Here is a 23,979-nt window from a genome sequence, read left to right as displayed (position 1 = left end):
TGCAGCCGGAATTCTCAAAATGAGTTACAATGATTAAAACACACACAAAAAGATTCTCCCCAGCTCAGTTGAGGAGAGCATGGTGCAAATAACGCCAAGGTTACAGGTTCAATCTCTATATGGGACAGCTGCATACTCCTGAATGGCAGGGGGTCGGACCAGATGATCCTCAGGGTCCCAACTGTATGGTTTGATGCTTCTGTGGTGCTGTGGGTTAAACCACAGAGCCTAGGGCTAGCTGATCAGAAGGTCAGCGGTTCGGATCCCCGCGACGGGGTGAGCTCCCGTTGCTCAGTCCCAGCTCCTGCCAACCTAGCAGTTCGAAAGCACGTCAAAGTGCAAGTAGATAAATAGGTACCACTCCGGCGGGAAGGTAAACGGCGTTTCCGTGCGCTGCTCTGGTTCACCAGAAGTGGCTTTGTCATGCTGGCCACATGACCCGGAAGCTGTACGCCGACTCCCTCGGCCAGTAACGCAAGATGAGCGCTGCAACCCCAGAGTCGGACATGACTGGACCTAATGGTCAGGGGTCCCTTTAACTTTTTATTTTACTCCTAATTTACGTTTGGATAGCTCTCATTAGCACCTTGAAGGTGTTAGCTTGATTTTTTCATTGTGATATGTTAATTAAACTGTCACCTGCTTGCAAAAAGACTAGGGAGCTAGTTCAGAAATGTTACTGGTAGCAGGATACAGGGAATGTGTTCACACTGGACTTGTATTTGGGCCCAGCACATAAGGCTGTCGTGTTTGAATTGTGCCTTTGCACTTCCAGTAGGTAAAAGCATCAATCACAGTCACATCACAGAATTTATTATACAACCTGCATGTTGGATTTCTTGCACACACAGGCTATTCAAATGTGACGCCTAGATGTGTCCACCCAGAAAAACAGGCACTTTGGGCAAAACTTTCCCACACTGTGTAGCCAATCAGATTGTCGGAGCAAGCCCAGAACAAATTTAAATTTTAGATGCTGTAGTCCCTTACAACAAAGGTTTTTACCTAGCAGTCGGTTGCAGAAGGTGGGGGACGGGGGACACACAGTTTTTTTTACCTTTCACATTTACGTAAACGCACAAGAAATAACAAAAACACGACACACCTGTCAGATGTTTCAAAGTGTGCATTACATCTTTGTGGGACACACAATAAACAACCGTCGGCATGATTTTATTTATTTATTTTGTATCGGGTTCCAGTTGCGTGGAAATACATATATAGCTGGTGCCATATCTATTGACATATAAATGCACGTCTATGCGATCCTCTCGCAAGAAAGGGGAGCAGGGCGGGTTCTCTCAAGTCTTCCACAGCCACTGCGTTCCAGTTTGCAACTGGCGCAACAGCGCTTCTCTGGCAAACGTACGCGGCGCTTGTTTGCAAAGTTACGTTCCGGCCGACGTGGGGAACTTTTCCAGCAATACTAATTTGGATTTCAAGTTCAAAGAAACGGGAGGCAGCGCAGTAAAATTCAATCCGATCCCACTGGTCCCGTGTATGTGCGCCAGCACTCTGTGCGTCTTCTTGTAATGTGACAAGTGAACAGGGTTCATCTCCATAAGTATATGTGTGTATGAAAACATGAGTGGGTCACCTGGCATGAGGTCTTCCCGTTTGTCATACCTGTTAAGCAATAAGAAACTGCTATTAGTTTTTTTCTTTTCAAAAGTAAGACCATTGCTGCAGTCTGGAAATAAGCAAGGCATAGAAGCAGGAGCGTAATAAAGATTATTATTATTATTATTATTATTATTATTATTATTATTATTCACACGCTGTCCCCTTTTCTTTTTTGTTTCTATTCATTCTTATATTTTATACTTATATTTTAAAGATTCTTTTTTAATTTTAATTTTATTTTAACAAAGTAATAAAGGTAAAGGAATCCCTGACCATTAGGTCCAGTCGTGTCCGACTCTGGGGTTGCGGCGCTCATCTTGCGTTACTGGCCGAGGGAGCCGGCGTACAGCTTCCGGGTCATGTGGCCAGCATGAAAAAGCCACTGATGGCGAACCAGAGCAGCGCACAGAAACGCCGTTTACCTTCCCGCCAGAGCGGTACCAATTTATCTACTTGCACTTTGACGTGCTTTCGAACTGCTAGGTGGGCAGGAGCAGGGACCGAGCAGCGGGAGCTCACCCTGTTGCGGGATTCGAACCGCTGACCTTCTGATCAGCAAGCCCTAGGCTCTGTGGTTTAACCCACAGCACCACCCACATCCCGTTAACAAAGTAATCATCATAAGTAAATAAGAATAAGAATGTGCACCCCACCACCAAGACCATTCCATTGTAACTCTCCAACCTCCCAAAATTTCAACACCTCTTGCGATGGTTTGACCCATTTCCGTTTTTACAGTACACATTGTACAAAAACCCTCTATATCTCATCAAAATCATTTCTCCTGCATATTCCCCGTCTTACCTGAATGACATGTTAATTTATCATTAATAGTTATATCCCACACCTCTTCATGCCATTCTTCTATTTTATATTCTACTTGTCCCTTCTACCTCCTAGCTATCATAATTCGTGCAGCTGTCAATAAATTTGTGAGCAAGTCCTTCTTAGGAAGTTAGAAAGACACTCTTTCCCACTTCCTCTTTCAGCTCTATGTGCTTTTCAAAGCTCAGGTTAATTCTACTGGATCCGACCTCCATGGCCCACAGCACTCGCTCAAAAAACTCGAATTGCGTCTGCAGGCACAATAAAAGGTTGCTGGCCCAGGGCTACCGCAGCAACGATACCTGCACTATACCCAACTTTAAAAATTGTGCGTGCCACACAGCTTGTGATGCTGGACTTGTAATTCGCGTGAGTCTCTGCTGTCGTGGTCAGGAATGATAACAATGCTAGGCAACAACATCTGGAGGGCAACGTTCAAAATTTGCCAGACGCATTTTGTGGCCAAGTGAAGATGCCCGGGCACCAAGATGGTGCATGACGTCTCCACCATCTGGAGGTGGGGGATCCTTGGATCTTGACTGTTTTCGGCACCGTGTACCGTAGAATTCTACCCGTGATATTTCATCTGCACCATCAGAATGAAGCAGCCCTGGTGGTCCTCAACTCCCATCTCCCTGAGATGCAGCAGAAGGACACTATGGTCCACAGTATCAACAGCTGCCAAGAGATCCAACTGAACGAGCAAAGTCGTTCTCCCTCCATCTCCTTCCTGACAAATATCCTCCACCCGGGAGTGCCAAGGCAGTTTGAGTGCCATGACCAGGCCTGAAGCCAGGCTGGAATGGATCCCAATAATCAGTTTCCTCCAAGCATGCATGAAGAAAACCGATGGCTGATGCCAAGAGTGGCGGGGAGTGCAGTTAATAACGCGCATGGGTGTCTTGTGATGTCTGTGCCGACGGATCTGTGCCGGCTTCGCCAGCCTCTGCTCCTTGGTCTGCAAAGGCTCATGAGTTGCTTCTAGAGTGCTCACAACGCCCTGCCCAATTTCAGGGGGGGGGGAATGGTTGAGACTGTTCCAGAGTTGAAGAATTAGGGTTGTGGTGGGGCTCCAGATCCACATTCATTCTCTCTCTCTCTCTCTCCCTCTCTCCCTCTCCCTCTCCCTCTTTCTTGCATATAACTTTTATTAAATTTTCTGTTTTACTCATTTTAACATCCTTAAATTATAAATGACTTCCTTTCTTCTCTTTCCACGGTTCATTTTATATATCATAAATCCTTGCATATTTTACAGAAACTATACCATTCAGCATTCCATTATAACATCCATCAAAACTTATTTACACTGTTGAATTTATCTTAATGCTGCCAGCATTTTCAGCTGTACACAGTTATTCCCCATATATTCAATAATCGTTTTCCAACCTTCTATAAACATATGATCTTCCTGTTCTCATGTTCTATGTGTTAGGTCCGCAAGCTGCACATATTCCATCAGTTTAAGTTGCCACTCTGGTTGGGACCTTGCTCATTTTCCATTTTGGGGCTAACAAAACACAGGCCGCAGTAGTGGCATACATAAATTAAAAAAATTGACACCTGGGAATTTCAGTCTGAATTATCCCCAACAGAAAGGACTGGATTTTTTTTTGGGGGGGGGGGAGTACTTTTAAACATTTTTTCCAATTCATTATGGATCATTTCCCAATATTCTTTTGCCCTTTTACAAGTCCACCACATATGAAAGAACATTCCCTCCACCTCTTTGCATCTCCAGGACTTATCTGATTCAGTCTTCATAAATCTTAGCAAGCCTACTCGGAGTTAAATACCACCCGTAAATCATTTTCAAGCAGTTCTCCTTCAAAGAATAACAGCATGTTATTCAAGAGCCACATTGTCGTAAGGTCAACCTTCAAATGCACAACTCCCCATCCTTTTTCCAGAGAGGTATCATCGTTCAAGGTCACATTCCAGTCCCTCAAAAATGACTACAGAAGGGGGCAGAGCACAGTCTGAGAGACAGATTAGTCTAGGCAGTTTGCTCAGGAGAAGATAGGTCTGGGGACCACAACTCCTGGGCCATATATAGAACAGTGTGGAAAGAAACATGGGAGGTTATCTATGATGTTCTAGGGAGCAAGGAAGATTTTTTTTTTATTTAAAAAAATGCCAAACTTGGGCATTTTTTTTAAAATAGGCTATTTTGCCTATCCCATTGCCCTACTGTTTTGTAAGTGAATAGCAAAGATACTTATCTGCACAATCATTTCATTAAAAAAACAAAGGATCGTGGCAGCTGTTGCAGAAAGGGGAGGTGCAAGGTCAGACCTGCAGACACTGAAATCCGTCGCTATCTACCCCAAAGCATAGATGTCACGCTATCTATCTAGCATAGATGTCACGAATACCCGGATAAAATTGTGTAGGACAAAGTGGGCGTAGGTCGGAATGGCACATTGAAACACGACCGGAATGGGCTGCCAACCAGCAGTGGAAGGAGCTACACCAAGACTAGCCCCCGATAGGGAGCATCAAGACTTTTCCATGGGGCTGAAGCGGCAACAGGGCACAACTGCCCAACTTGTAGCGATGGCAGAATGCCTGTGTTCATCGAGTAAATGCAGCCCTGCCCACTATTCCAAATGCAAAAAAAGCTGCACGTCTTATTCACCTCCCCAAATCCAAATCAACAACATGTACCCTGTTTCTCATAAAATAAGACATAGCCATAAAATAAGCCATAGCAGGATTTCTATGCATTTGCGAAATATAAGCCGTTCCCCAAAAATAAGCCATACCCCGAAAATAAGCCATAGTGACGTGGTACCTCCCATTAAAACAGCCTGGAGAGGCGTGGCTATGCAGCGTACCGATGCGACACGGTTAAAATAAGACATCCCTTGAAAATAAGCCATACTGTGTTTTGTTGAGCGAAAAAAAATATAAGACGGTGTCTTATTTTAGGAGAAACACGGTACTTCCCTTTGCTATTAACAATGCCCCAGAGAGAGGCATTAAAATTGATACAAGTTTCTTTGGGGATGCTTCAGGCGATTTAGCTGCATTTCCCAGACAGAACGGTGCACATAAAATACTGGTCCAGTAAACATCTCATTAAGTCTTCCTCATTTGCAAACTGTGTCTACGGCCAAGATGTAAAGAGCGTTTGATGTCTTTATTATTTTTAAAATAAAATAAAAACTGGAACCTGCTTTTAATGCCAAATCAGAGTTGAGGTTTGTGAATAACAAATAGGACCAACTCCCTTCCATCAGTCTCGGTCTATCCCAAAGCATCTGAGATTAGGACAGTGATTTCAAGTTCAGCGGATGGGATTCCTACGCAGTATTGAGCCCTGCCTTATTTTAGACACAATGCCTTATGGTCAATGGAGGCTGCTCCTTTATTCACACCAACCTTGGAGTCTAAACCACTGAGCCTCTTGGGCTTGCCGATCGGAAGGTTGGCGGTTCGAATCCCTGCAATGGGGTGAGGTCCCGTTGCTCTGTCCCAGCTCCTGCCAACCTAGCAGTTCAAAAGCACACCAGTGCAAGAAGATAAATAGGTACCGCTGCGGCAGGAAGGTAAACGCCGTTTCTGTGCGCTCTGGCTCCCGTCATGGTGCTCCATTGCGCCAGAAGTGGTTTAGTCATGCTGGCTGCATGACCTGGAAAGCTGGACTTAATCGTGTACACACACACATTTCATCTTCATAACAACCCAGTGAGGTGCAAAAAGGAAAAGGAACCCTGGACGGTTAAGTCCAGTCAAAGGCGACTATGGGGTTCCGGTGCTCATCTCGCTTTCAGGCCAAGGGAGCCAGCGTTTGTCCTCAAACAGCATGACTAAAGCGCTTCTGACGCAACGGGACACTGTGATGGAAGGCAGAGCTCACGGAAACGCCATTTAGCTTCCCCGCTGCAGCAGTACCCATTTATCTACTTGCACTGGCGTGCTTTCGAACTGCTAGGTTGGCAGGAGCTGGGAAAGAGCAACAAGAGCTCACCCCGTTGTCCGGATTTGAACCGCTGACCTTCTGATCGGCAAGCCCAAGGGGCTCAGTGGTTTGGACCACAGCGCCACCAGCATCCCAGGTTAGGCTAAGAGATGGCGACTGGCCTAAGGTCACCCAGAGAGCTTCGATGTCTGATTGGAGATTTGGACCCTGCTCTCCCAAGGGCCTAGTCTGACGCTCTAACCGTTACGCCACCCTGGCCCTTCTTACGAACCGCACAGAAGGCCACACAAACTTCTGTAGCAGACCACTGCGATGTCTCTTCCTTGCTTGCAATGGGTGACAAATTGTTCTGACCGTTCCCCTACTTTTTCACCCTCGTGCATCAGCTCTGCAACGCTTGTTTGGCTTCCTCTGGAAGGGTAGGCTGCACACAGACACCCGGGGAGCTAAGGGAAGAGCCAGGCTGGCTGGCTCCAGTTAATCGCACCCATTAATGCCTTCGGCCCTGTGCCGCAGCTCAGCCTATCTGAACTACAGGATCTGTAGCCCAAAACATCTAGGAGGCTCCAGGCTGGCGAAGGTCCGGCAGAAAAGAACACCAACAGGGCAGTCTGCTCCTTGGAATAACCTGCCTCCATCCCTGACTATGCAGAGCAAGTCTTGTGCCAAACAGTGCCGACTTTTTTGTTTGAGGAACCTCGCCCGTCACTGGGCAGATGCTCCCGCCCTCATAAATTGTGTTGCATTTGCCAGCTGCACGTAATCTAAGCCAGCTGCTAATTGAAACAGTAAGTATGGGATGCTTGCAGGAGAGAACCAAACACCTGGCCAGCTCCTCGAGTGATACTTTGCCCCCCGGCTACCGAAGAAGCTGTCATTAAGACGCAAGCTCTGCCAAACCCTATTATTCAGCCCTGTCCTTTCATCCTGGTTTTGCCAAGATGATAGAGAGCATGCCTTGCATTAGCATGTCTGTCAAGCTGATTTGCCGCCAGTCACGGGAGGAAGACAATCAGCCGCCAGCCATTTTTCTTGAGGCAGATTTGAGGCACGGCGATGAAAAGGTAGCTCAGGTGGCCTATATGAGTCACTGAGTTTATGTAGGTGCTCAGAGCTCCTGCCGAAGGGCCGAGGCTTCTCCCTCACATCTTAATCGTGTTGACATCCATTTAATTGAATTTAGGCAGTTCTGAAGGCGAAGCACTCCCCAGTTTGGGAAAAAAGATTTGCCTAGATTTCCATTAATGGGAAGTGGGAAAATTCCTTTGCGAACTCTGGCAATATAGTAAGCCCACAATTTGCTCAGGGGTTATGTTCTGGAGGTTGCGTCAAAAGCCAAAACCGCATCTAGAATAGAATCCTGGTTCTTATTCTTATTGAGAAGAATAAGAAATCAAGATAACTTAACAAAAGAATGGAAATGGTTTATTGAATATTTACAGATAAATTATAAATACTGTATATTCTGGCGTATAATCCAGGAAAATCTTCTCAAAAGTCAGGGGTCGTCTTATACGCCGGGTGGAGAATCTGTGGTTGAGTATATCTCAAACTCTATATTTTAACTGGAAAAGTTGGGGGTCGTCTTATACGCCCAGTCGTCTTATACGCCGGAAAATACGGTAGATAAAAATATTGGTAAGGATTACTGTAATAACCTGCACTTTTGTAAGAGTATATATTTAAAGAAGATGAATAAATGAGTAAATGAAGTTAATTTAGATATGCAGAAGATATGAAAAACAAATTTAAGGAAGCACAGAAAGAGGCGGAAGGAAGTCAAGTTTTGAAATGATTGTAAAATTAGTGAAATGTATAAAATTAGTGAAATGTATAAACTTGAAAAGCATAAATAAAAAACAGTTTAATAATAATAATAATGACTAGAATCCTAGAATTGTAGAAGAGCTGGAAGGGACCCCAGGGGTCATCTAGTCCAACCCCCTACAATGCAGGAATCTCACTTGTTGTGCAACAGCTTCTAGAGAGCCAAAACAAGCAATACATGAAAATAAGACTTGGAAATAAGACTCCAGGCCCACTGGGTTCAATGGCGGGTGGGACTGTCAAAGTCATTTTTTCTTTTTTTAAAAATTGCCATGCATGCAAAGCTGAATATGCATGTTACATGTGCATAAATTGTGGGGTTACTATAATCTACTAAACTAGTTGGGGGGTACAGTCTTACCTTGGAAGTCGAATGGAATCCGTTCCAGACGTCCGTTCGATTTCCAAAAGGTTTGGAAACCAAACTGCAGCTTCGGAAGCTGCGTCAGAAGTTTGACTTCCAAAAGAACGTTCGAAAACCGGAACGCTCACTTCCAGGTTTGTGGTGTTCGGGAGCGAAAACGTCCGAGTACCAAGGCGTTTGGGATCCAAGGCATGACTGTATTTGCGTATGTCATATGCCCAACATGTATGAAATCATTGCTTTTGCACTTTTATATGAAGTGATAACTGAATCTTAATGATTTTTATTTGTGGTGTGTATTGCTAGAGCAGTCAAGTACAACATTCCTTGTTTCCTAGAATGGATGCGCAGGAGACTCTGGCTCCAAACAGGGAAGACTTCCTGTCGTACCTGTTCGGAGCCACCTCCTCCTGCAACCAGGTAGATGGGCATGACCCTAGCTGACGCAAATAAAGTTTGGGCATGCAGCCATCTTCCCTTTTCTCCCTCTTCTCTTTTTGACCTTCTTTACAGCTCCTGGCTCTTAGCCAGCACACAGTCCATCCTTTACAAAGGATAGAGCCCACAGGTTGCAAGACTTGCCCAATTTTTGAAATGTTATAGAGAAAAAGCAATTTTTGAAAGTATATATTGAGGAACAGCTTTATTTTCAAGGATGTCAGTGTCACGTTCTCAATTCTTAACATATCAACTCTGGTTTATTGGAGAAATGGATGAGGGAAGTCAAATATTAGTATATACATTAGCTCTTTTTCAGTTTGAATAGAATGACGAGTAAACTTTACATATTTGAATATATAATTTTTTATCTTAATTGTACTTTCCCCCCTTTTTTCCTTTTTTTTAAGAGAAAAGATTATGATTGAATGATGTATGTATAATTTATCTGATTTTGTCTTGATAGTTTGGCTATATGTTGATGCTGGTGGATGTTGTTAAAAACTCAATAAAAAGATTTTTAAAAACTGTGTCTTCATGAATTGAAGTTGTTAATATTGCAGCTGTTGTATGAGAGATTTATGACCGGAATGTAATTGAAATTAATAAGATTTTGGAAAACAGGAAATGGAAAATGAGCGAGGTCCCAACTAAAGAAGAATGGCAACTTAAAACTGATGGAATATGTGCAGCTTGAGGATCTAACATATAGAATAAGAGAACGAGAAGAACATACATTTAAAGAAGATAGGAAAAGGTTTGTTGAATATATGGGGAGAAATTGTGTACACCTGAAAATATTGGCAGCATTAAGATAAATTCAACAGTGTAAATAAGTTTTGATGGATGTAATAATGGAATACAAAATGGCCTGGTTTATTTAAAATATGCAGGAATTTATGTTACATAAAATGAACCATGGAAAGAGAAGGGAAGTCATTGATATTTTAAGGTTGGTTAAATGAATATTCTAAATTGTAAAACAGAAAATTTAATTTATATATATATATATATAGAGAGAGAGAGAGAAATTAGTAAGATTTTGGAACACAGAAATAAAGAAAATCATAAAATCTAGCACGCGGGGCCCCCACTTTATCCAAATTATATAATTTGGCATTTGAACAACTGGTATTAATAATTGCATTATAAATTGGTACTGTTATAATAAGGCTATTGCTGGACCGTAATGGAAAACGAATAAAAATTATTATTATTTCAAAAAAAACTTACTTCCAATGCGAATTGACTTCTAAAAACCGAGACACTCCGGTCTGCGCTGCAGCTGCATCGATATGGACGGAAACATCTGAGGAGAGAATGATACAGAGCTTCTAAATAAATAGATTAAAACAGAAATGCTTGAAAGGAAGGAGTAAAACTTAATCTACACTGGGGTTTCCGGTTTCCTCTCACATCCAAGCTTTCTTTATTTCTTCAACCTATTTTTTGTTATTTGGGGGGGGGGCTTTATTGTCGCCGCTGTTAAGCTGGCGGTGACCAACATGCTGCGCCCCGAAATGTTGTTGGACCCTAACTCCCATCATCTATAACCATTAGCTGTGCAGTCTGGGAAAGACGGATCAGCGATATCTAGTGAGCACCTCACTGGATGAGCAACTGAGAGCCAGGATTTTTTGCTGACCTGCTACAAAGATCTGCTTCTCAATCTACCTGCCGCCCAGGGAATTTAAACCAGTGAATTAGTATGTGGCTACTTAACCTTTCCCTCAGCCACTGGCCACATTTTAAGCATGCATTTTAAGGACTATGATGTCACCCCCCTCACTATGATGTCATTCCCCTCCCAGAGCTGCAGTCCTCACGAGTTCCTAGTGAAGAGGGATTTTTTAAAACCACTTTTGGGAACTGTAGCTCCGGGAGAGCAACAGTGGTCTCCTAACAACTCTCGGCACCTTTAAAAAACGACAGCTCCCAGAATTCTTTGGGGGAAGCCGTGACCTCAAAGTGGTATCTTGGCCTGGGCAAAGCATTGATATATCGCCCAGGGCCGGTTTGAGGGCCAGAGTGTGATGGCGTCTTTGCCCGGCGGTATATCGCAGGTGAAACTGCTGCCACTCCCGAGTCAGGAGAGGCAGCACCCTTCACCCACGATATGCCACCGAGGAACAAGCTGCAAGGTGCCAGAGTTGACGGAGCTCATTTTTCCCTCAGTGTGCCGTGTTGGGAGGGACTCGCTCCGATGTGTGCAGAGGAACAAGTGCCTCGGGTCGGGCCCCACAAGGCACTGGTGTGAATTTGCAGTCGCTCCCGCTGAGGGATCAGAGGTGGTCTCACTGCATTGTGACAGGCTTTGGGGAATCGGCTTCTTCCTCCATGGCCGTAAATGAGCCGATCAAACGAAAGAGAATTCTTACCAGTTAGTTTCTTTAATAAACACAGGGAAGGACAAAAGAAAGCATTTAACCAGAATGGCGGTGCTCCCAATTAAAGTCACTCCCTGCACCATCCCAATTAATGTACATCACTCCTACATCTTGTAATCTGAGCTTGGAGCCTCTGTGTTTTCTTTTCTGACACTTTCTGTGCTCTCCGGGACTTTGGGGAAGGGGGGTGGATGCTATCCAGAGACTGTGAATCTTTTAACACTCTCTCTCTCCTACTGTTTCTTCCGCTAGCTGTACCCCATCCAGTATTTCCCAGCTTCTGCCTTCTGAACTATGACCTTCTGCAAACCACTCTTCTAATTCTATACTGTCCTGGGAAGATTCAGGATCAGGGGGAAGAGCGTGGCTCCCACCATTCTTCCTCAGTGCAGCCCTCCTCAACACGGTCCCCGACACATTGCCTCACAGGGCCAGATCCGACACAGCTCGTTTCTCCCTCGGTTTTTCAACATCACGATCCATCGCCGTATTGCGACGTTTGGCTGGCGATACATCACAGTGTTGAAAACCTGGCACCGCCGAGCCGCAGTGGCATCGTGGTGTTTTGGACGTATGCAGTGAACATAGGATGGCCGCTTCTCCGTTCCGAGCTGCCTCCTCAAAGCAGCTTCCCAAAGCCAAGCTAAGCATCTGCAAATGAACAAATGATGCCCCACTGACTGTCACGGGACCCGAGCCCAAAAGTCTCTTCCTTAAGTTTCATCTTGGCTTCACGCACCTGCTGTTGGAGACACCAACTGGTGCAGTTTCTGCATGGCGACTCCTCCAGGGTAATTGAAGTGGGAAACATACAGCGATACTCCCGAGTAGACAGCATTAGCTAGAAGGTGTACTGCAACAAAGAGAGATGCCAACTTATACAACCAAGACTTCTTGTAGTTGTTTAGACTGCAAAGGAGAAAAGGAGACGAGACTTAGCGGCAGATCTTGTCTTTGCGTAATATATCCAACTCAAATGCAGTCGTACCTTGGAAGTCTTGGCTCCGGAACAAATTGGTTCCCAAATGATCAAAACCCGGAAGTGTGTGTTCTGGTTTGCGAATGTTCTTTGGAACTCGGACGCCCGACGGGGCTTCTGATTGGCTGCAGGGACTTCCTGCAGCCAATCAGAAGCCACACTTTGATTTCCGAACATATTGGAAGCCGAACGGACTTCCGGAAGGGATTCCGTTCAGCTTCAAAGGTACGACTGAATAGGGCGAAAAAACCCATGTTAGGGGTGCTGATCTTGTCTTCCCGTAATATATCCAACTGAAATACAGGGAAAAAACCCACACGTTGTGGTGGTTCAGTGAGTAAATAGAAAGGATGTGAATGGCTTTTGGCCAACATAAATTCACACATTTTTCTTCCTTCAGGTCAATTTTACCTTGTTAGGTAGAAGAAGAGTTTGGCTTTGATAGCCCACTTTTCACTACCCGAAGGAGTCTCAAAGCGGCTAACATTCTCCTTTCCCTTCCTCCCCCACAACAAACACTCTGTGAGGTGAGTGGGGCTGAGAGACTTCAGAGAAGTGTGACTAGCCCAAGGTCACCCAGCAGCTGCATGTGGAGGAGCGGAGACACGAACCCGGTTCCCCAGATTACGAGTCTACCACTCTTAACCACTACACCACACTGGCTCTCACAGGTGAGCTGTGATGGAAGGAGGCAACTCAAAGTGATTCTAAAACTGGTAAGTAATACATTACCAATAAAACAAAAGATGAAAGGATTAAAATAATAATAATCTTAACTTACATTCGTGAGCAGCCTTTGGCAGCCACAATATTGAAGATTGGGAAAGTGTATATAATAAACCGCAGTTCTTTGTGTGGGAGAAAGGAATACAGAAAAATGAAGCCAAGTGTGGGTAGAAGTAATATTCGAGTTCTTCTATCTCCTGCACCTAGCGGTATGAATATAATACTGCAACCCAGGGCACGAGGCATGGCTGAATAAAAATACCACAAGAAAGGAGAAGTCTACAAAAAAGAGTTAAGGATTTTTTTCCTTATTATTATTCTATTCTATTCTATGTTACGTAATGTGATTATATGTAAAATCAATAAAAATCAGAGAGAAAGAGAGAGAGAGAGAGAGAGAGAGAGAGAGAAACTCACAGGGCATCAGCTGGGATGATCATGCCAGCTCAGAATACCTGATTTCCCTGATGCTGTACCACACATTAAAGGATACTCCCCAGTTGGAACTTTTATTTAAAACGGTGTTATACCAAAGCACTTTCCCCTCGGGCCACAGAAGCTGCCTCCACAACACGGAATCCAAGGCTACGGTGAGTCCTAAAAAAAAAAAAAAAGCAAAATCCCAAAGTAAAAAGTGAAACGGAAAACACTTTTTCTTTTCTTTTCTTAGTTTGAAGCAAAGGATTTGCTTCCCAGATAAAGACATAAAACACCATCTGAATTACAGTTGAATAAAAACCCTTCACTCTGGGTTGAAGTCGCAGGCAGGATTTGAAATATAAGCAGCAGATTAAATGGAAGAATTAATGATATGGGGGCTTAGATCATAGCTGTCAACTTTTTCCCTTTTCTTGCGAGGAATCCTATTCGGAATAAGGGAATTTCCCTTTTTTTAAAAAGGGAAAAGTTGACAGCTATGGCTTAGATATTAAGTTTTAAAACAGCTAATAAAAAGGAGTAGTAAAAATAAACATCAGGAAAGGAGGGGGTTGGAAGTCTAGAAGATGTTATGCACCGTATGTATAAAAAAACTTTATGATGGTAAGTGATTTGAAATATCTTTGGAGACTACAGTGATACCTCTGGTTGCAAACACGATCTGTTCCGGGGTATCGTCCGCACCCTGAAAAGTCTGCAACCAGAGCGGGGCTTCTGGGCATGTCCGCATGTGCACAGTAAACACTTCCGAGTTTGACACGTTCTTAACCCGAAAAAACGCAACATGAAACATTCGCAAGACTGTATACTGTACAGTGGTACCTCTAGATGCGAACAGGATCCATTTGAGAGCCCCGTTGGCATCCTGAGCTGTCCGCAACCCGCAGCGCCGCTTCTGGGCATGCGCGGGTTGCGATTTGGCGCGTCTGCGCATGACGTCACTGCGCGCATCTGCGCACGCGCGACCCGCAGAACCTGGAAGTAATTCATTCCGTTACTTCCGGGTTCGGCGCGTTCGTAAACCGTGCCGTTCGCAACCCGCAGCGAACGCGACATGAGGTACGACTGTACATATAAATATAAAAAGCTATTTGATGCTAGGTGTTTAAGACTTAAGTTTTTAGAAATGGGTTATTTCTTCACTGGTCCAAATGTGCTTTTTAATTGTTAAATATTTCTAGGCCATCGTTGCTTTTTAGCTTCAATCTTTCAAAGCAAACAATTCTCCCGAGGCAGTTTCCTTTATCGTTATAAAGCAACAACACAATTTCAGTAAAATACTTCAGAACAGTAATTAGAAAGGTCTCCGAGTCCAGTCAAGCAATCCGTAAAATTAATGAAGCCATTTCAGAACGCTGTTCAAAACCAGAAATAAAAATAGCTACTAATGACCCACAGCCAGCCCCAGGACTTCACAGAAATGCATCGACGCTAAAAGCAATGGGAAAGAAAAATGGGTCTTCAAAAAAAAAAAAGACTTACCTAGCCAGAGAGCCCCTGCAGGAATGCTATAGGAAAGCATTTTCACAAAGGAGAGCCTTTTATTAAATAGGGTTATCAAAAGCATAAGACCCAGGAATATGCAGAGCTCAGATCTGAAGACAATAATGGCCAAAGCCGAGAAACAGATGAACAAGCGGTGTTTTTGCTGAATCCAGAACGTAACTGCCAATAGAACTGGTTGACAAAGAAACAAAAGAATCTGTCAAAGTGTGACCAGATTTGGGGTTCCATTTTAAAAATAACATCATTTTCATTAAATTTTCTGTTTTCCAATTTAAACAACCAATTCATTTAAATAACCTAAAAATATCAATTTCTTCTCTTTCCATGGTTAATTTTGCATACAACCAGGGGCTTAGCAAGGGGTCCGGGGGGGGGGGCGGGCAGCACCCTGCTAGGCCCCGCCCCTGGGCTTAAAATAATAATAATAATATATATATTAAAAATTAGGCTATTTTCGGCACTGCCAGGGTGGAGCCGCAGGGGCGGCCAGCGAGAAGGGGTGTCACGCCCCCTCGCTGGCCGCCCCTGCAGCTCCGCCCCTGGCAGCGCCGAAAATAGTCCCCCCCTTCCAGTGGCGGAGCTTGGCACGGAGGCAAGAGGCGTGCCAGCGAGGAAGGGTGCCATCCCCTCCTCGCTGGTCCGCTCCTTGCTTCTATGCCAAGCTCCGCCGCTGGCTGGCTTGCAGAGCCAGGGCATGGAGAGGAGCGGGCCAGCGAGGAGGGACACCCCTCCACGCTGGCCCGTCCCTCTCCCTGCCCCGACTTGTGCTCCGCCAAGGGAGCCCGGGCGGCGGCTTAGGGTGTCTCTATGGGCTGCAGAGACTCCTGAATCCGCCGCCCGGCACCCCTTCGTGCGGCGGGGCGTCGCGTGCGTCATGACGCACGCACGCACCACAATGCCCTGCCCCCAGGGGTTCCTCTTGGCTTCCCGCCCCGGGCAGCCAAGGGGCTAGAAACACCCCTCTATACAACCCTCCCCTAACAAAATCTCAACAATTCCTAGCAATGACAATGGGTAGATCACAGCCGGTCTTTTTATACTGTGAGTAGATCGCAGTCTCTTGGAAGTTGGACGTGCCTGAAATAGACCGTTCAGTATTCCATTATTACATTCATCAAAACTTTTTTACACTGCTGAATTTATCTTAACGCTGCCCACCTTTTCAAATGTACACAATTCCCCCCCACCAAATATATTCAATAAACATTTTCCAATCTTCTCTAAACATACGTTCATCTTGTTCTCTTATTGTAAGTTCCGCAAGCTGCGCATATTCCATCAGCTTAAGTCGCCATTCGTCTTTGCTTGGGACCTCGCTCGTTTTCCATTCTGGATTAACTACTGATCAAGCGGCAAGTTATTTCAGTCTAAAGGCAACGGCGGGTAAAATTGCTTACCGATGGGTAGTGCAAACACGTTGGGGAGCGTTCGAGTGCAGTAGAACATCAGGTGGAATTGCGTCGCAGTTATGAGACAGAACATCATGGAGACGGTCGGACCAAACTGCTTTCTGACTTCTTTGTGCAACCGCCACAAGGCATAAATCACGCATAGCCCCAGGCTTCCTCGGACTTGCATGGAAATAAAACAAGGAGCGGGGGAATACGTTATCTGTAGTAGAAATGGAAGAATCGATTTTACTACTACTACTACTACTACTACTAATAATAATAATAATAATAATAATTTATTGACAAGTTTTCAATTTTTTTCAGAGTTTCCGGTTATAAAGGAATAAAGAGATACAAAGAAAAAGAAAGGAGAAAAATAAAAAGGCACAAAAATGTTCATGGGGGGGGGGAATATATTAATATATATGAAAAATAATCTAATCCATAAATATAAAATTGATATTATTATCCTAATACTTATGTAAATATTAATAGCTGCTGCATTTTGTATGACTCATTCAAAGTTTCCATTTATAAACAAATAAAGTGATACAAAGAAACAGAAAACAGAGGAAAAAACATTCAATGGGGAATGGGGGGGGGGGGGGAACAGTCAATGAATATATATGAAAAATACCCTAACCCATAAATATAAATTTGATATTACAGTGGTACCTCATTCCAAATATTGTCATATTTATCCGAGTCTGCGTCTGTAAGCAGCCCGTTCATAAGTTGCAAGTGTTCTCATATTGTCGATCCACTTATTGTTGTTGAACTACAACTCCCAGCAGCTCCAGTCAGTATGGACAAGGCTAAGGGATGATGGGAGGTGTAGTCCAGGAACATGGTTTCCTCATCCACAGTTTTCAGACTATTACAGAGGGGGGCCCCCCACACCTGAAAAGGGCCTTTCTTGACTTGAGCAACAGGTCTCATACCTATCAGCTGGGAGTAAAACTTAGACATTTGCAGCAGCGACAGCACACAGACGGCTGGGCTGGAAAGCAGCGCAACAAACAACGGGCCAAGGAACGTCCTCGGGACGACGCCAGGAAATTCGTGGTGATCATACTGTCATTTAAAAACAAAGAGGCTATGGAGAGGCAGCCAACAAACATTGCAAATAACAAATATATGACCCACAAAACAGAAAGCGCAAATATTCTGTGGCAATTGTAGTTCTAAATTCGGTGGGTCACCATAAACGGGGATGCGCTCTCCAAAGTATTTGCTCCAGAGAAGCCTTGCTGGTATTTGTGGAGGTACTTAAAAAGACGAGTAGTATAACCCTGAAGCAGCAATTTGCCTAATACAGCACACTTCCCCATGAGATCCCTCCGGAAGGATTACCGTACTTTTCAGCGTATAAGACTGTTTTCCCCCTAAGAAATCATGCTAAAAAGTTGTGGCCATCTTATACATGGTCAGTGCACGGGGTGGACGTTTGATTGGTTGCTGCCGCGGCTGTCAGCAGCTATTGTGCGTGTTATTGGTTGCTGCGTCAATGGGTGGTGTTGATTGGCCGACGCTGCCTCAGTTGGGCAGGCGATTTGCAGATTCTGCCGGCGAGGGGACAGACGCGAGTCTGATTTAGCGACGCGTGTGGGTGAGGAATTTTCGGCATTCCCCCCTTAAAAAAACTCCAACAACTCTGTGCAACCTTCCGCAAAAAAGCCCAACAACTTTGGGCAATGCTTCCTTTAAAAAAAGCTCAACAACTTTGTACCACCTCCCCCATTTACATAAATTTTAGTCCCCCAAAATAGGGGGGTCTTATACATGGGGGTGTCTTATAGATGGAAAAGTACGGCATATAAAATATTGGTGAGGCACCCACGCCCTCCAAGTGTTGCTAGACTCCAATTCCCATCTATACATATGTGGGGATCAGACTTGTACTGAATTCAATCCAAATATTTTGGCTTAGCAGGTGTGGATCGGCCTTCACATCGTCATCCGCGCAGTGATTCAAATAATAATAAATTGATAAAACATTTCCCTCTCTAGTGGGGCATAAATATGGCTTCTTCTTTTTTCATCCATGCCTCTGGTCATGGGATGAGAATTAAGTGCTTAATCTCAAATCTCACCCCCCCCCAAAAAAAAATAATGGTGCTCCTCTTTCGACTCCCTCAAGCAATGGGTGTTTGTTTCCATTCTACCACGTCCATCGAAACCCAGAGGCTAAAGACAGAAGGCGTTAAAACCTGTGCTTGGTTGCGTGAGGCCTGCCCTTTCGTCCCATGAACCTAGCAACTCAGCAGGACACCAGTCGTAAACGGAGGAAGGTTTCGGAAGCAGGACCCTCCCCAAGGACCATCCCGTTCACCTTGTCGAAGTCCAGCTTGTGGCAAAGGATGTCGTGGATGGCCTGAAGATTGAAGCTCTCTTCCACTTTTGCAAACGGGCAGACAGCTAGGTGCACGAAGGCCACGGCGATGATCAACAGCAACAGAAGCTGCTGTCCTCCCGAAGGTCTCTTCTCTGCCATGCTGGATACAAAACATCCACCTGCGCATGATTATAGTGCGAGATTGAAAGTGAGAGAAGACATGAAAATGATGTACTGGTGGTATTTGACTCCTAGTAAGTTAGCAAAATGGTGCTGGAGGAGACTCTTGAGAGTCCCATGGACTGCAAGAAGATCAAACCTATCCATTCTCAAAGAAATCAGCCCTGAATGCTCATTAGAAGGACAGATCCTGAAGTTGAGGCTCCAGTACTTTGGCCACCTCATGAGAAGAGAAGACTCCCTAGAAAAGACCCTGATGTTGGGAAAGATGGAGGGCACAAGGAGAAGGGGACGACAGAGGATGAGATGGTTGGACAGTGTTCTCGAAGCTACTAACATGAGTTTGGCCAAACTGCAAGAGGTAGTGAAGGATAGGCGTGCCTGGCGTGCTCTGGTCCATGGGGTCACGAAGAGTCGGACACGACTGAACGACTGAACAACAACAAAAGTTAGCAAAAAATGGGATGCAGGTGGCGCTGTGGTCTAAACCACTGAGCCTAGGGCTTGCCGATCAGAAGGTCGGCGGTTCGAATCCCCGCGATGGGGTGAGCTCCCGTTGCTCGGTCCCAGCTCCTGCCAACCTAGCAGTTCGAAAGCACCCCAAAAAGTGCAAGTAGATAAATAGGTACCGCTCCAGCGGGAAGGTAAACGGTGTTTCCGTGCACTGCTCTGGTTCACCAGAAGCGGCTTAGTCCTGCTGGCCACATGACCCGGAAGCTGTACGCCAGCTCCCTCAGCCAATAAAGTGAGATGAGCGCCACAACCCCAGAGTCGTCCGCGACTGGACCTAATGGTCAAGGGTCCCTTTACATTTACATTAAGTTAGCAAAAGTGTATAAGACAGGTACAAATACCTGGTGGAAATGAAAACAAAAAGAAGGCACCTTCTACCATATGTGGTGGTCGTGTAAGGTAATAAAAGCATTCTGGAAAATGATCTATAATGAATTGAAAAAAAATGTTTGAAATAACCTTTATTAAAAAAACAAAAAACAACCCAGAAGACTTTTTATTAAGAATTGTAGGTATCAACACCCCAAAGGAGCAGAAAAGACTTTTTATGTATGCGATAACAGCACAGATGCTAGTAGCCCAGAGATTGATTGGGGGGGGGGGGAGAGAGAGTCCCGACCAGAAGAATGGCAAACCAAGCTGTTGGACTACACCAAAATGGGAAAACTGACCAAAAAGCTCAGTAACCAATAAGGCAAAAAATTCAAGAAAGAATGGGGGGAAATTGTAATTTAGTTAGGAGGCCACTGTAAGCAGATGAAAACATTAGCAGGATTCTAATAACACTTATAATGTAACAAACATTATGGACAATAAGGAGAGATATAAATTATGGATTATGAAATACAGTGGTACCTCGGGTTGCGGACACGATCTGTTTCAGGGTACCGTTCGAACCCCGAAAAGTCTGCACCCTGAGCGGCGATATTGCGCATGGGCGGAAGGGCGACCTGCACAGAATGCTTCTGTGCATGCGCAGACCACGCGGAGTGCTTCTGCGCGTGCCGCGAAAGCCGGAAGTAAACACTTCTGGGTTTGCCGCGTTCGTAACCTGCGCCATTCGCAAGCCGCAGCGAACGCAACACGAGGTACGGCTGTAATGTGCAGTTGAAAAGGTTGACAATAGGACCCATGGAGGGGATGGGGGAGGGAAGTCTGGCGATTCAGAGAAATCTCTAAATCTGGATATGTATTTGGTATGGTTATAACTCTACACTTGTAAAATCAAATAAAAATTATTTCAAAAAAGAGAGAAAGTTAAAAGACAAATCAGCATCTCTCTGCAGAGCCAAACACCGCAGGCACAAAGAATAACCATGATGCTGGTTTGGGCACCAAGCTGTTCTAAACCAGCACAGCTTCACATTGCAAGCATGTTGAGCTTATCCATTTCTCTTCCCTCTCTAATTATCTGGCTAGAAGGTATTGTTATGAGTTTGTGGGTGCTAGACCCCCAAAATACCTTGGTCCAGTAGGTGTTGGAATTCAATTGTGGAAAACGTTACACTATAAGCCAGGTCAGTTGCCTTGTGGGGTGTTTTTTTTTTTTGGAATGAATTTCATTAAAGAAAAAAAACAGAACTTAATGTCCAATATCCTCTCCTCCCCCCCCCCCCGCCAAACTAAAACACTTATCTATGTATCTTATCAAAGGAAAAAAGAGAAGAGTAAGAAAGAAGGAAAAGAAAGGGTAGAGAGAAGAGAATAGTAATACTGTAATAAAAAAAAAATAGGAAAATGTGGTACTTCTTGCTTAGAACATGGCACAAAGTCAAAGAATTTCACAGTGCCTTTGCCACAAGTGCTATTAGAACAAATACACCCAAAAACAACATTCTGACCCCTTGCTCAACACAAATTTTCCCTAACAAGCAACACAGAAGATGCTTAGTTCACACTGAGTATTTCACTGTGTGTTACCGGTAATTCCTTTTTTCTTTTTTGAAGGATCATTAATTCAGCCAAAGTGTTTGTTGTTGTTGTTGTTCTTAAACGGCAGCGGATAAGGGGGGGGGCGGAATATGAAATACAACAGTGGTTCTCTTAACAGGGCACACGGCCTTGTCAAACAGCCGTCTCAAAAACAAAGCCAGGAAAAATCAATGTGCATCGATTTTTACTGGAGTGTTTCGTTGATTGCCTTGTTTTGCTTTTTGCCCTTACCGAGTCCTAATGGTCCAATGCCAACCAGCTGGCCAGGGATTGAGTGCAAGATGGATTTGTACAGTTCACCCCGTCTTTCCCTATGGCAGTTGGTTATCAACCAGTGTGCCGTGGGGTGCCTCTACCGCATGCCTATTTTTATAGATCTCTATCCCTTTCTGACCATTTTCCTAAGCCGGTGGCTTTCAACAAGTGCGCACTGGCACCCTGGGGTGCCTTGAATGATGGTCAGGGGTGCCAAGGGCAACACTGGCCTCTCTGTTCCTCTTTCCTTCCCTCTCTCCTCCGATGCCCTGTTTGTTGCAGCAGCCCTGGCTACAAGCTCCGCAGGCGAATTGTGCCTCTGGGGCTGGACGGGGGGTGCTGGTTACCAGGAGGTGAGGTGGCCTCGCAGTAAGCAAGCAAGCGGACAAGGGAGCCCAGCCAGCCAGTTCACCAGCCCCTGCTGTTGGGAATGGACAGGCAAGTCCCAAGCCCCTGTGGGGCAGTGTGAGGAGGCACCTCTTTGGGGGGCAGCTCACAGACCAGGGGGCAGTGGCTGCCCAGAGGCCTTCCAAGGAGAGGAGGCTGAGGGAACAGTCCACAAGGGAGGGTGTTCGAAAAAGGGTGAGGGGCTGCCAACTCTGCAGGCAAGGGGTGACATAACTGGGCTCCTGAGCCCCACAGGGGTGCCGCAGGTCAAGGGAGCTGTGGACCCCAAAATGTTGTAAACCTCTTTCCTACAAAGATGCACTCAGCAAAACATGGGCATCTGCACTGTGGCAAGGTGAAAGCAGACAACTGGAGGAAGCCGACTAACTCTTGTCACACTGGCGGGTTCCTGCTGACGAGACACCTTTGCTAGAGATCCACCATTCTACAGTGGAGGCTGGGAGGGTGTCAAACGGCACTGATTACAGCAAACAGTGTAATAAATACATATTTAGGGTAAATCAATAAAGGGGAGAACCAATCGGGAGGAAGAAGGGGTTGATGTTTTGCAGCTCAAATCCAATCATTATTGGTTTCTATTGATTTATTACTTTGTTTGTTGCTCATACAGTGGTACCTATGGTTGCGAACACGATCCGTTTCGGGGTGCCGTTCGCACCCCGAAAAGTCCACAACCAGAGCGGTGCTTCTGCACATGTGTAAACCGCGCAGAACGCTTCTGCGCATGCGGCAAAACCCGGAAGTATCACTTCCAGGTTTGCTGCAGTCTTAACCCAAAAAAACGCAACATGAAGCGTTCACAAGAAGAGGTATGACTGTATAGGATTTTTTCTTAATGTTTGATGCTATGTTTTTTTATGTATGTTTGTAAACTGCCCAGTGTCTGGGGAAGCCCAGCAAGATGGGCAGAATATAAATTTAAAAGTTATTGTTGTTGTTAGTTATCTGCACCATGTACTCAGCACATAACCTTGGGCAAGCTAACTGCCTCCATTGTCACAAACATCTGGAAAAGCAGAATTACTGTATAGGCACTATAGGATATCTGCCTCCCTTATACAAGACAGGGGACATTTAGCGTGTCTGTACCTTCTGTACCCCCCCCCCCAAAAAAAAAACCTGGCTACATCCATATTGCCTTTCTTGCAGGGGCATTTACGGGACAGAGATGCGACTTCCTTGCCTCCCTGGCGAAGCACGCGTTATGATGTTGCAAACATGCCACCACACCACACTCTGGATTAAGGCATTTTTCGATTGCAACTAGCACCGTTGCGACAAATCAACGACGTCCAAAGAATCCGATTTAATTTTATTGATTGACTGCATTTGTATACCCAGAGGTCGCAGGGGGGTGCACAGAATAAAATCAAAATATAAAACCACAAAACACATACATCGAAATGGAAGCAGCAGCCCAATTAGCCAGCCACACACACCCCAAAACGCCACCTTTTAAAAGGGCATCGGATATCTGATCCGACTCTTCTCCCGGTTTACTTCCGCTTCTGTTCCACCACCACCCAAAAAAAACCCAACACATTTTAAAAGGGTATCGGATCTTTGTTCCAACTCTTCTCCCGGTTTATTTCCGCTTCTGCTCTCCACCCCTCCCTCCTTCCCTTCGAGATCAAGCCTGCCAAGCCCATCCGACGGATGAGAAATCCTGCCAGATCCGGACTAAGGAGGAAACTGGACTTACCCGCAAGGCACCCACGTGGCCTCTCCAGGAAAGGGCAGCCCGCGGAGCACGTGATCCGTTTCAGAGGCGGGGCCGAACGTGCCAGCTGACCTAAGCGCCTACGGAAATAAGGGCGCCATGCTCGCATCCCGGCCATCTTAGAGACTGGCAAATGAAAAGCGCCTGCAATGGGTCCCTTCGATAGGGCGCGTTTAAGCGCTTGAATCGAGCAAGCGGGAAGGGAAC

General features: G+C 45.2%; 1 protein-coding gene across 1 annotated transcript; it reads right to left on the bottom strand.

Moving 5' to 3' along the window:
- Positions 1 to 1,168: 1,168 nt before the first annotated feature.
- ALG12 (ALG12 alpha-1,6-mannosyltransferase) lies at positions 1,169 to 23,806 on the bottom strand. The gene is made up of 10 exons (XM_033162904.1): positions 23,755 to 23,806; positions 18,762 to 18,943; positions 17,371 to 17,503; positions 16,436 to 16,609; positions 15,015 to 15,209; positions 13,588 to 13,691; positions 13,150 to 13,373; positions 12,129 to 12,298; positions 10,236 to 10,311; positions 1,169 to 1,626 (listed from the first exon to the last, which is right to left on the bottom strand). The coding sequence occupies exons 2-10, from the start codon at positions 18,921 to 18,923 to the stop codon at positions 1,389 to 1,391; spliced, it is 1,476 nt and encodes a 491-aa protein (XP_033018795.1). The 5' UTR covers positions 18,924 to 18,943; positions 23,755 to 23,806; the 3' UTR covers positions 1,169 to 1,388.
- Positions 23,807 to 23,979: the final 173 nt, after the last annotated feature.

Source organism: Lacerta agilis, chromosome 10, assembly GCF_009819535.1.
Source record: "Lacerta agilis isolate rLacAgi1 chromosome 10, rLacAgi1.pri, whole genome shotgun sequence".
In the NCBI taxonomy this organism is placed as follows: Eukaryota; Metazoa; Chordata; class Lepidosauria; order Squamata; family Lacertidae; genus Lacerta; species Lacerta agilis.
This window is presented reverse-complemented; position numbering and strand designations above follow the sequence as displayed.